This window comes from Mustela lutreola, chromosome 1 (assembly GCF_030435805.1).
Source record: "Mustela lutreola isolate mMusLut2 chromosome 1, mMusLut2.pri, whole genome shotgun sequence".
NCBI classification, from domain to species: Eukaryota; Metazoa; Chordata; class Mammalia; order Carnivora; family Mustelidae; genus Mustela; species Mustela lutreola.
The window spans coordinates 63,670,496-63,684,165 of NC_081290.1; the positions used below are offsets into that span (position 1 = coordinate 63,670,496).

A 13,670-nucleotide genomic window follows, 5' to 3' on the forward strand; every position below is an offset into this window, starting at 1 on the left:
GCACCAGCGGACTCCACCACCACCTGCACCTCTGCTTTCGCAGGTCAGTCCTCGGGAAGGGAGCCAGGCTCAGCATATCACAGACACCAGCCCCTGCCAGCACATCAGTGCATTTCTCCTGCAGGGTGGGGTTTTTTGTTTGTTTGTTTGTTTTTAATGTGAGAGAGAGTGTGTGCACACGTGCAGGCATGAGCAGGGGCGGGGCAGAGGGAGAGGGAGAAGCAGGCTCCCCACTGAGCGGGGAGCCCAATGCCGAACTCGCTCCCAGGACCCTGGGATAATGACCTGAGCCAAAGGCAGACGTTTAACTGACTGAGCCACCCAGGCACCCCTCTTCTGCAGGGTATTAGGCAAGCATAGCTCACACTCGCGGCAGGCTAACTCTATTTCCAAACCGAGCCCCTAAACAACTTCAGAATCAGGAAGTTAATCGCTGCCAGGATTGGCCATCTGATCCAGTCAGCTCCAAAGCAGGGGAAGCACACCTTGCTTCACTTCTAAGGAAATATGTTTATTCATTGTTCCGAAACTTAAAACAAACAAACAAACAAACAAAAACCTTTGCTACTTTGTCCCTTACTCTCTAATTACCATCGTCTTATAAATCCTGCATTCTTCTAGGAACAGAAATAGAAAAAAACTTTTTTTTTTTTTAACATGAAAGAACATAAAAGCTTCTAAGTTGTTTTTGCATTGTGCTGTTCTTTATTCAATAAGGATATGTCTAAATTTTTTTCTTCCCCCAAAGGCTAAGCAGTGGGTTTCAAGTCAGAAAATACCATCCTTGAGCCCGGTTCCGCCACACCCCGTCTGCCTCCATCAGTTCATTTTTCCTGGGCTGGTGGGTTTCTCTTCCAGGAAATGAACACAAAAACCCAGGTCCTGGCCCTGCCGTGAACGTGCATGAGCTCACCAAAACTGAATGGCTTTGAGTTCCAACATAATACCCCTCCGGGGAAGCCCGACATCTCTCATATATTGGCCGGCTCAGGCCCGTGCACTGCACACGTACTGTGTGCCCGGTACTTTCCAGGTACTGTGGATGGAGCGGCAAATGGGTCAGGGGGCTTGTCTGCAGTGGGGACACAGACAGTGAGCAGGCTGAGAAACCAGGACATTTCAGTGATCGACTACATGAAGACATGGACCACAGCCACGTGATGAATGCCTGGGGGCTGGGGGTCTTCTGGACGGGTGCTCAGAGTGGACCTCTGCAGGGTTAAGTGGAACGGAGACGAGGACAGACCACAAAGCTGGCCCCTGATGTTCCGGGGGCAGCACGTTCCCATTAGAAGAAAAGCCTCGTCTTAGGTCGTGTTCCCCAGAAGCAGAGCCAGAGATGGGGTTGGGGTGTACAGGGTTTCCTGAGAGAGCAGCTCAGAGCTGCCTGTGGGGAGCTCAGGAACCAGGTCAGGAGGGCCACACAGGGCGGGGGTCTCAGTTAAGTCCAACCTTGGCTGCTCCATGGGGGGCCTCAGGAGCAAACATGGCACAAGACTGGTCTGCCTTTGAGGTACATAATAGGTGATCAAAAAAGGCAGCTGTCCATCATGATGATACAAGACCCGGTGTGAGAGGCTCCCTTTTCCTGTCTCCCTTGAGTTGAGGCGAGCATCCTCCTTGCGCCACTTACAGAAGGGGCCAGGACTCAGTCACTGGGCGTGGCTGAGGGAGCAGGAGAGAAAGAAACCTCTCAGCCCAGGGGGCACCCATCTACCCAGGGTCAGGCCCAGAAGAGGATGCAGATGGAGCCGTGAGCAGCTGAGGGCCCAGGCAGGGGGTCTGCAATGGGCACCTAAAGGTTAGGACAAGCTTGGCAGTTCCAGGAGTAGCTGGATGCTGATACAGAGCAGAGGAGAGGGGATCCCACGGTGGGCGGCGGGGCCCAGGCCCCCTGAATCAGGGGCAGGGAGATGCCTATGTCTACAGTCAAAGGGCAGCTGGGGCGTGCCTCCTACCTGCAGCTCGGGGGCAGCCAGAGCCTGGTCCAGCCTCCGGAACTCTGCTTCTCGCCAGGCAGTCTGGAACTGCTGCAGCAGGGCACGGGCCCGGATCTTGGGCAGAGCCAAGCTCCTGTCCATCTGAGCAAAGCAGCCATGAACTTCCTGCCTCAGCCTGAGCAGCTCATCTTCAGACAGGGAGAAGGCCGAGGAGCAGAGCTTCCTGGAAAAGCAAGATAGAGAGGGAGGCAAACCATAAAAGACTCTTAGCTCTGGGGGTTGCTGGGGGGCGGGCAGCTGGGATAACTGGGGGTTGGGCATTAAGGGGGCATGTGATGCAATGAGCACTGGGTGTCGTAGGCAACTGATGAATCATTAAATTCTACCCTGAAACTGATAATACACTGTGTTAAGTAAATTGAATTTAAATTAAAAAACATTTTAAAAATAGATTAAAAAAGGGAAGCCTAGGTTGCTCAGTCAGTTCGGTGTCTGCCTTTAGTCCAGGTCATGATCTTAGGGTCCTGGGATTGAGCCCCACATCAGGCTCCCTGCTCAGTGGGGAGCCTGCCTCTCACTCTCCTTCTGCCCTTCCCAGTGCTTGTGCTCTCTCACACTCTCAAAGAAATAAAACCTTTTATAGGTAGATAGATAGATAATGGAAATGGGCGAGGGGGTAGTGCTAGGGAAGGAGAAGCTAGAAATTCAAAGAGCGAACTCTACTCATTAAATCCATGACTGGAGAACCTATCATGTCTTTATTTTTTTTTTAATTAATTTTAATTTTAATTTTTTAAATTTAATTTTATTTTTCCAGTGTTCCAAGATTCATTGTTTATGCACCACACCCAGTGCTCCAAGCAATATGTTGGAGAGGTTGTGGAGAAAGGGGGACCCTCTTACACTGTTGGTGGTGATAAGGGAGCAGGAGGCTGGCTAAGGACAAAGCAAAAGCTGGCGCCTTGCACCCCCTCTTCACCCGCTCCCCTCCATATGTGTAGCATTCCTCAGGCACCCCTGACTGCCATAAAACGATAAATAGTTCACTTGCAGGGATCGCAGTCCTGCAGAACAGGAATCTCCCTTGCTCTACAAATGTCCTAGAGACCTAAACAGGGAGGTTACCTTATCAATAGCACAAATTTCCAGAGGCAAATAACTCTCAGTTCCTGAAGCCCTAATGTCTCCCTCCCACCATAAACTGGAGGAGACTGAGGTAGAAGGGAATGTAAATGATAGCCAGATCATAATACCCCACCAAGATTCTCCCAACTATCTTGATGTTAATGCCTGACCTAAAGACGACATTGATCAGGCCATAAGGGCAAGGCCTGCCCCCGGCACCTTGTAGGCCCTCCCTGACATGTGAGAACTCTGTTGAAACCTCCCATCCCTTCACCACCTCCCCCCAACCGTGGGGTATATAACATGCCTACCCTCACAACCCGGGGCAGCAGCTCTTCCTGCCCACGGGTTCTGTCCCTGTGCTTTAATAAACCACCATTTTGCACCAACGACGTCTTAAGAATTCTTTCTTTAGTCGTCGGCTCCGAACCTCCTCACCCCACCGAACCTGACTTAGGTTCTGGGACTTCATCAGTGGGAATGCAAGTTGGTGCAGCCACTTTGGAAAACAGTGTGGAGATTCCTCAAGAAATTAAAAATAGAGCTTCCCTATGACCCTGCAATTGCACTACTGGGTATTTATCCCAAAGATACAGATGTAGTGAAAAGAAGGGCCACCTGTACCCCAATGTTCATAGCAGCAATGACCACAGCTTCCACATGTGAAAAAAGCCGAGATGCCCTTCGAGAGATGAGTGGATAAATATGTGGTTCATATATATGATGGAATATTACTCAGCCATCAGAAAAGATGAATACCCAACTTTTGTCTCAACATGGATGGGACTGGAGAAGATTTTGCTGAGTGAAACACTTCACGTCTTTATTCATGCATTTCTTTCATAGGAGTCTCTTGAGCCCCTAAGATACGCTGTGAAGGACACACCCCCATGCCTGAGTGAAGTTACAGCCGGATGAGGCAGGGCTGTGAGGGTGCCCACAGGCAGGCAACAGACCTCCCAGCCTTCCTGATCTGGGACAGAGCCTTTCGCTTAAAAAAAAAAGTAAAAGAGGAAACAGACATGAAAACAAAGCATCATCTGCTGAGCCCGGTGACCATCACACTACATGGCCTACAGGAGAGATGCCCAGTTCAGTTCAGGAAGACAAGGGGCAAGGGGGCCCTTGCCCTGGGTGTTCAAGGATCATGACCAACAGCCATCACCCAGAGGAAACCCATTCTGCACTGGGAATACACTGAGTGATTTATTGCTAAAGGCTGACCTGTGTCCCTGCAAAAGATGTCAAATCCTAACCCCTAGGACCTGGGATTGTGATCTTATTTGGAAACAGAGTCTTTGCTGATACAAAAGTAAGATGACCTCATAATGGAGGGGAATGGGGCACTCACCCAACATGACTGGTGTCCTTGTAAGCAGAAAGACCTGGGCCCAGGGAAAGGGGCTCGGGACCACAGAGGTACGGACTGGAGTGAGGAAGCAAACCAAAAGATGCCAAGGACTATGGCAGCCCCAGAAGCTAACAGAGGGGCAAGGAACAGAGTCTGTCCCAGGGTCTTCGGAGGGAGCCTGGTGACACCCTGCTGACCCCTTGATTTCAGACTTCAGGCCTATAAAGCAGCAAGAGAATACTCTCCCGTCCTTGGAAGTCTCCCAGCGTGGGGTACTTTGCAGCCCCAGGAGACAATATATTTACCTACACCACTGCTAATCCTTCCAGGAGCTAGGTCCTCCGTTTACAGATAAGGAGACTGAAGAATGCTCCCAGTCTTCCTTTCCGGCAAGGCTCACACCTCTCCTTCCTGCTTTGGTCAATGCACTGGCTGTTAACTCCTTCGCTGGACAGCTATCCTCTGTAGAAAAACCCAGATATGTTTGGTATTTTGGCAAGGTCCAGACAGTAGTGGCTGGGTCCAATGTGCCCTGTGGATGTACCCGCAGGACTGTGGGAGGCCACGGCCAGCCCTGCCATGCCCGGATCTCAAGGAAGGAGAGCTGGACTGCAGTGCAGCTAGAATGTCCTTCCCTGGAAACAGAATAGGACCTTCCAGCTGACATGGGTCCTCAGCTTGAGACAGTCTGAAGCCTAGGCCCATGATTCAACACCCCATCTTGGTTTTCTCACCAAGAGAGGGTGCACCACCTTTTTTTTTTTTTTTTTTTTTTAAGATTTTATTTATTTATTTGACAGACACAGATCACAAATAGGCAGAGAGAGGAAGGGAAGCAGGATCCCTGCTGAGCAGATAGCCTGATGCCGGGCTCAATCCCAGGACCCTGGGATCATGACCAGAGCCAAAGGCAAAGGCTGAGCCACCCTGGCGCCCCACGGGTGCACCAACTTTTTAAAAATAGCCCCAAGCAATGGCAGCTTCTCCTTTGTCCTTGACCTTTCCGAGAAACTTTGCCCTGCGTGTGTTTGCAGGTGTGTGGACTCCAAAGTGAAAGCAGCTCTGAAAGAGGCGAGCCATTCATTATTCCAGCCCATCCTCAAGCCGATCGGTCCTGCGTGGTCTGGTCTTAGTCCTCTGTTCTGTCGGCACCCAGGTAAGACTTGTAGAAACACAGGAGCCGGGCAGGGTCTTTAAGATCCAGGCAGGAGGTCAGGAAAGACGTCTCAAAGACACATTTTTCCTGACAAAAAACATGCGACCTTATTGATTCCTACCTTACTCAACCAGGTTTAGAGCAACTCCAACCTGCCCGAAATCGCAAAGCTTCTAAAAATGTGTTTCAAAACGATTGTGAGGAACGATTCCTCAGAAATAAAGGCTGCAACCTTTTGGAATCTTAAACAAGCAAAGCAGACGAGCAGACGCTCGTGGCGGGCATTGTTCCTTGACCCTCTTTAACCCCGAGAAAAATCATAAAGACTTTTCTGATAGCAAAGTGAGAATTCTCTTTTCCCGGGAAATGACTAAATCAGCGGCAGCTCGGGTAACACTCTCCGCAAAATGGATCCAAATGAAGTGGCTGAAAATGACCATCCGGCAATGGGAATGTTGAGTCTAACGCAGACTCTTCGAAGAGTCCAAAGCTGGCTGGAGCGCGTAAAGAGATGTGGGTGGGATGGGGGTTGAGCTGAATCATTACTGCGGAGAACGACTCACAGGAATAAGAAGACGTGTTTAAGGATCTAATTTTTACGGGCTTGGAGAGAAGACAGCGTCTTGTGCGCTCAAGAAAACCAACATTAACAAAGCCTGGGAAGTAAACAGGGACAGAACCCAAAGACAGAGAAGAAGAGGAGCCCAGAGATGGCACTCTGTCTCTGCAAATACCCAGGGACCTCTTCTCCCTGGTGGCCAGGTCAGTGCCAGGGAAGAGGACTCTGCAGGAGAAGAGAAGAAATGGTCGGAGCCAGGCAGATCCTGTCCCCACAAAGGCTATTGCCAAGGAAGGATGGGCATGGCGGGAAGATGCTCTTGTTCTCGTGGCCATCCATGGGAGCAGGTGGGAGGGACCACCGACACCCAGCATACCACACGCTGGCCCGGCAGAGAGGGGAGACAGACCTGCTGAGCAGATATGCAGGAAAGGACTCATTCTGCTTCTCCCGCCCTCATCCCCACCCCTGCCCCACAACATCCCCTGCACGCTCCTGTCCCTGCAACCAGGTCCAACAAGCAGGGCTCTGGATTCAGAATTACGTTGTGCCAAAGGTTCAGCTAAAGTTGTGAAACATCTACACCCAGGAAAAGATACTAAATGGGCTCGGGCTTTGTTTGCTTCTTTGCTTGAACAGGTTGTTTGGGTCTGTCTGTTTGCTTAAAATGCTGGGTTGGCTTGTTGGTTTGTTGAAAGGAAAAGCAACTTTCAAGAATGTTGATTGGGAGGTCTGTAGGGAAAGGGAGAAGCCGCTCTCTGTCATTGCCAAATGGGTACAACCACATCTTTGCAAGGAAACAGTGACTTCGTTGCTCTAAATAAACAGGCTGAGAAGAGAGTGGTTATGGGTTAGGGCCCCTGCACTGCTGGTGATGGCTTTTAACTCTGTTCCTTCACAGCAGTCACACTGGTCTCCCCACTTCACACCCAGATATGGACCAGGACCTCCTATCAAGCTGCTCCCCACTGGGTCTTGCTCCACCCTCAGCAGAGCACCAGTGGCCCATGGCCGCTCATCTCTGGCTCCCAGTGCCAGGTCAGTCCTCCCGCGAAGACTGACAGAGACCTGGACCCTTCAGTGTGCCCAGAACCCTTACCTGCCTATGCTTGCCTGTCCTGATCTACCTCTTTAGGTGTCTTTTCTCCTGATCATCAGAGTCCTCCCAGCACAGGAATGATGGTGACAAGGGTAGCAGCTGCTAATTACTAACCACCAAATGCAGATCATGGGTCGTGTTAAAAGATGTAAATCTATGAACTCAGGCACTTCCTCCTTGATGCCATGAAGGTGGCATCTTGTTAGACATGGCTGATGGCCTAACCCAGAGCCACTTCCTTGCACCTTGTTTGTTTAGAGAGGCTGCCCTCTAACGACATTGGGGATGGGAACACCCCTCACAGCCCTAGGGAGGAAGCCACAACTGGTCTAAGGCAGGACCTGACAAATGTTGGCCTGGTGGACCAAGTCCAGCTCCCCTGGTCAGTTTTTGTTCATAAAGTTTTATTAGCATGCAGTCAAGTTCCTTAGTTCATAGACTGTCTGTGGCTGCTTTCTTGCTACCATGGCAAGATGGGTAGTTGCAACAGAAATCAGGTAGTCCTCAGTGACTACACTTACCTGCTCTTCATTTAAAAAGTTGACAGCCTTCTGGTCTCTGACAGTCATGGTCACTGCATTCTCCTTCCTGCTGAATGGTTTCAGCATGGGCCTATGCCCTGGGCAGTCCTGACCAGTGGTATCAGAAGGAGTGATTGCTCAGATGTTAAAAAGAGATGATGAGTGTGACACCTGAAGCCACAGCAGCCATCCTGAAGCCATGAAGGGATGACCCCAAAGACCAGAGGGGCACACTGAGGATAGTGGAGCAGAAAAACCAACAGAACTCGGTCCTTGATGGAATCATTGAGCCACTGAATCAAGATGGGAAGAATTTACCACTTGACTCCTCCTTATAAAATAATTTCTTCATCTTTTACCAACCTGATAATATTATGTGCTGCTGGAAGCACCCTAAATGATGTAGTATTATTGTTTAAGGCAAGACAGATGAGGCAAAGGAGGTTAAGTAACTCTCCTACACTCAGACAGCAGATGGTGGTGCTGGGATTTAAATCTAGGTTTTCAGGTCGACACTGGCCACATCTCGCTCCGACTGACGGCTCCATACCAGCCTTGTTGGAACTCCTTCAGTTTCCAATCTGATGGGCCAGCCTCAACCAACTGCCAAAAGCTTCGTGGGTCCCTGCTACACCAGGAAATGTGTCCCATTTGGGCCACGTGGATCTCAGTCTGCATGGAGAGCTGGTAACTACTGTCAGGAGGGAAGGGCCGTGGGGCTCTGGCCCCTCCGACTTCAGCTGGTACTCATGACTCTCATGGTGTCCCCGTGTCTTTAAAAACAGTAGCTGTGCCATATATCCAACGTTTCCTAGTATCACCTGGAGAGTTGGCCAGCTGCAGCCTCACCTCCTACTCCTACTCAGAAGTGATGTCATTACTCAGTTCTCCAGTTAAGAATGAAGCAAATAGCCCAAGCACCGAATCGGTGAAGGAAGGAAGGGGTCAGTGCAGAAATGGTGAGGGTAAGGCCTCAAACGAGGGCCCAGTATCACACGACGTTGACATGCGGTGAAACCGAGCAGGCTCGGAATGCCCCCCGCCCCCGCTAGTTTTGTTCTCCAGTCCGCTCCCTGGGATAAGGACCCTCTATCAAATGAGCTTTCGAGCAAGGGGGACCCACTGCAGTTCCTGCTTATGCAGGAGTGGTAGGTTCCAGCTGCCCCCCCACCCCCGCTCCCGTCACGACCTCCCATGGGAACCCGAGGCACCTCACCCACTTCTTGCTACACAGCCTGCCTCCCACCAGCCTTGGCTGCTCACACTGCGCGCCGGGGTGGCCCTCTCCCTGGTGCTGCGAGTTCAGGTGAGCAAGGACCTGCGGTGAGCCTCCTGAGGGCAGGGCCGGCCGTCCCTACAACCCCCGCAGGCCCCGCCTTCCCTGGGGGCGGAGCAAGAAATGGAGGAACTCACATGAAGATCAGGTGCTCCCAGCGTCTCAGCTCTGCCTGCTCCTCGGTTGACGCCTCCAGTGCGTCGTCCTTCAGTCTCTGCCTCACGCTCTGGACGCCCTCCTGGTCCCTGTCCCTCTCTTCACCCTCGAGCTGCTGGGCCCGGGAGGCCAGCTCCCGGCTGTGTTCCTCCAGGATCTGCTGCAGGAAGAGCCAGGGCACGCCACGTTTGAGCAGCTCCTGGGTCATCCCCGAGGTCTGCAGGCGCCGCAGCTCCTCGGTGGCCTTCTCGGACAGCGATAGCGTCAGGGCCCTGAGCTCCTCCAGGGCGGCCTGGTCCAGGCGCTCCTGCAGCGTCTCCAGCGCCGTGCCCTGCTCCGCCAGCAGGCTCCCCCACCGGCCCAGGTACTGGCCGGCATCCTCCGCAGCTCGCAGGGCCTCCCCGAGCGACAGCTGCTCCTTCCGCTGCTCCTTGTGCTGCAGGGGTTTCAAGGAGAAAATTAAGCGGGGACAGGCTGGGTGTGTACAGCCCTCTGGGAAACGCGTGGAGACCCGCACGGGAAGCATGGGATGGAGACAGCCTTCTCCCAGCCATCACACACTCAGAAAGCTGTCCTTAAGAAAGGAACCCGAAATAGGGGCGCCTGGGTGGCTTAGTAAGTTCAGTGTCGGACTCCTGGTTTCAGCTCATGATCTCAGGGTCATGAGATCAAGCCCCACATGGGGCTCTGCACTCAGCCTGGGGAGTCGGCTTGGGATTCTCTCTCCTGCACTCTGCCCCTCCCCCTCTGCTCACATGCTCTCTAAAAGAAAGGAAGATAACCCTAAATAGAGCGAGAACTCCATCTGTTGAACATGTATTGGACCCGTACTTGTTGAGCAGGTAAAGTCCAAGAACAGACCACTTGGGTTCCCAGCCTGGCTCCTCTGAGTACACACTAAGGGGCCCAACATGAAGGTCTAGAACTCTGTGCCTCCACATCCTCATCTGTAAAATGGGGCTGAGCTACCTCACAGAGTAGCTGGGGGGATTCAGTGAGTTGTTTAACACGTATGTGGTTCTCAGAGGCACGCCCGGGGGTCAGAGCTCACGTCTGTGAACGTCTGCTGCTAATTCGTATTCCGGGAGCAGAGGACCTGTGAGCTTATAGGGGAAAATAAACACCGTGAGATCTGTGACACACAAGTGAAACGAGGAGGTCAGGGGAGGACTTTCAGGAAGGCGAGCCCAGGTCAGAAGATCCCCCGAGAGAGAGCCACAGGTGTGAAGGTGCCACGGGGGATGAGGAAACGCAGGCGAGCATAACAAAGATGTCTGTCGTGCTTTTATTTCACAGAGCACTTGCAGACTGTCTCTGTCCTGGGTTGGAAGGACATGGGATGGTCCAGGTGGCCAAACACGGTCAGCTCTGACCGTCAGAGAAATGTGGCCTTGAGCCCCACAGATGTTACTGCTCACATACCTTTTGGAGCATCTCTCGTCTTCTCTTCAGGATCAGTTTTTGGTGCAGCTTCTTTTTCTCCTGCTTTAAGTCATTGTCCAGCTTCTGTCTGATGGAAAAGACTTCGGTCTGAGCGCGCCCCAGCAGCGCCTCCGTCTGCTCTTCATCCAGATACCCCGCTCTAGGAGAGACGCAGGAGGATGACACACCCTCCACACCCAGCCTTGGCCCGACTGCTGCGGTGGCTGCATGTTCCTCTCCGTCTTCGTTTGGGCTGATCACGGAAAGTCTTTACCCGGAAGGAGGAGCAGCAGAACAGGCAGCTGAGACAGTCCCAGAATACAGGAAGGACAAGGCTGGCATCCCTAGAGACTTGCCCAGAAAGCTCTATGTCAGAAATCACCTGTTCGGGCAGAAACTGGGCGGTGGAATTGGGGGTGATGGGACTGTAACAGTAAAGTCCAAGAGGTAAATGTTGGGAATATCCTGTAGGGTTAATTCTTCACACTAACCTGGCTAGCCACAGGGCACCCACATTAAACACTGAGCACAGAGGCATCTGGGAGGGCGATTCCAGGAGAGATTAGCACTCAAATTGTGGGACCGCCCTCCCCAATGTTGAGGGGGCACAAGCGAATCCAGTAAAGGACTGAATAGAACAAAAGGTGGAGGAAGGAGGAAACTGCCCCCTTCTCCTGCTTCAGGGCTTCTGGCTGGACACCTCCTCTCACTTTCTCCTGTCCTCGGACAGGGATCCCCTGGTTCTCAGGCCTCTGGACTCAGACTGAACTACGCCACTGGCTTTCGAGAGCATTCCAGAGTCTCCAGCTGGCACAGAGCAGGTGGTAAAAGTCCTCAGCCTCTGTAGTTATGTGCACCAAGCCCTCATATCTATCTCACTGCTTGTTCTTCTGGAGAAGCCTGAGTGACTCAGACACAGATAGTGTTACTATCACTATCACCAAGACTATTCCCGGTCTATCTGCTTCACTGGGCTGGGTCTCCTGCTTGGCATAGGGTAGATATCTATGGAAGCTTCTTGAAGGAATGAATAGGTAACTGAATGAATGATGGATACATACTTAAGAAATGTAAGTCTGGGGGCACCTGGATGGCTCAGTAGGTTGAGCCTCTGCCTTCAGCTCAGGTCCTGATCTCAGGGTCCTGGGATCGAGCCCCACATCGGGCTCTCTGCTTAGCAGGGAGCCTGCTTCCCCCCCTCTCTCTGCCTGCCTCTCTGCCTACTTATGATCACTCTCTCTCTGTCAAATAAATAAATAAAATCTTTAAAAAAAAAAAAGAAAGAAAGAAAGAAAAAGAAATCTAAGTCTGTGCCAACTTTAAACTTTTTTATATTTTTAAAATATTTTATTTATTTGAGAGAGAAGAGACAGACAGAGACAGCACATGAGTGGGTAGAGGAGCAGAGAGAAAGGGAGAGGCAAAGTGTGAGAATCTTAAGCAGACCGGGCAGAGTAAAGAGCCTGGCATGGGGCTTGATCTCATGACCCTGAGATCATGATCCCAGCAGAAACCAAGAGTGGGATGCTTAGCCGACTGAGCCACACAGCCCCCCAGATGTCCCTGTGCCAAATTTTTAAAATAGAACTTAAAAATCAGAGGTAAAATACACCTCCCTGCCAACTGTTCCCAATGGTACAACCAGCTGTCAGGTGCTTTGGTTCAAGGCCAGGAACTGTTTCTTTCACTTGAGTGAAAATTAATCACGAGTGTCAAGGCAACGGCAGTGACAAATTCATTAGCATCTTCAGGTAGCGAGCGTTCAAGTACACCGCACCTTACAGAATCCTCATTAAACTGAGCGAGAGAGCCACAGAGTCCTAATAAAATCACCAAGGTGACAGAACCAATTCCTAAAACCACAGAGTGGTCTGGGAAAGCTGACTTCATAGGCATGCCTCTATTTATTTTAGAGCTTCCCATAACCAAAGAGAATAAAAGTCATTGTTTGCAAGTAAGCATCCCAAAGACCAGCTGGGAACAAAGGTCAGAGAGGGGCCGAGGCTGCCTTGCTCTGAGCCTGCATGACCATTGACCGCATGGTTCCCCGGGGCCTGCAGAGAAAAATCGGGAACAACATACAACAAGCATCTGTGCATTTGGACTTCACTGCCAAGGTGAATACAAGAGCTGGCAGAGTGTCTGTGCTCAAGGGGAAGAGGACCCTCCCACCACTGAGCAGACATAAGCCTCCTCCACCGATTTCTTAGAGAAATGTAGGGGATTTCCTTTAAAATGACTCCAGGTGTGGGGGGGCATGTGGGTGGCTCAATTGGTGCCTTGAACTCAGGTCACGATCTCAGGGTCTTGGGATCGAGCCCTGCTGAGTGGGGAGCCCGCTTCTCCCTCTCTCTGCTGCTCCCCCTGCTTGTGCTCTCTCGCTCTCTTTGTCAAATAAATAAATAAAATACTTAAAAAAAAAAAAAAAAAGATGACTCTGGGTAGAGCTATAGAGTGACATCAGGGTTGGCCACTGAGGCTGAATGAAGGGCACAAGGAAGGTTCACCACATGGCTGTCCCAGTTATCATAAAGGTCTTAGAAATTCTACTGCGCAAAAGATTCTTACGCCTAGAGAATTCTCAAGGAGTAAGTTAGGAGCCGTCAGTGCATTTGCTGACCGAGCGGCTTGGGGGGTCTCTAAGGAGAACAGCAGGGCAAGGCCTTTCCTGTGCATCCTCTGGGATGGCTGTTGAGTCTTACCGCTCATGTTTCTGGATGAACAGGTTGAGCTGAGCATCAGCAGCACTCAGAAGGCCCTGTACACGGGTCTCTGACGACTGCATGTTCTGAACCAAGTACTCCCTGTGGCCAAATCTCTTACTTAGATGGTATCTCTTACTGGCCTGGAGAAAATCCATTAGCTCTTCTAATTTTTCCTGTTTAAAAAAAAAAATCAAGAAAATATGCCTGATTAAAATTTAGAGACTGTTCTTTCTAGACATCAAGTATTACCTTTCCTTCCCGAAGAAAACACACAGGCATAGAAGCATGGGGATTAACACCTTAAAATGCACCATTCTTAACAAAGGCTTAGAAGAAAATGACCTATTAATAAGGAATGAG

The 13,670-nt window shown here is 51.2% G+C and overlaps 1 protein-coding gene across 6 annotated transcripts in view; it reads right to left on the reverse strand.

Moving 5' to 3' along the window:
• EVC2 (EvC ciliary complex subunit 2) overlaps positions 1–13,670 on the reverse strand; it is a 117,632-nt gene that overhangs the window by 33,603 nt on the left and 70,359 nt on the right. For 4 of the 6 annotated variants that reach the window (XM_059165497.1, XM_059165517.1, XM_059165488.1 and 1 more), the window contains exons 12-15: positions 13,308–13,483; positions 10,606–10,765; positions 9,165–9,619; positions 1,959–2,163 (exon numbers count right to left, since the gene is read on the reverse strand). In XM_059165497.1, the coding sequence (XP_059021480.1) occupies positions 1,959–2,163; positions 9,165–9,619; positions 10,606–10,765; positions 13,308–13,483 (996 nt within the window). The remainder of the gene's footprint in view (positions 1–1,958; positions 2,164–9,164; positions 9,620–10,605; positions 10,766–13,307; positions 13,484–13,670) is intronic. The other 2 variants (XM_059165507.1, XM_059165527.1) reach the window with 2 other exon arrangements.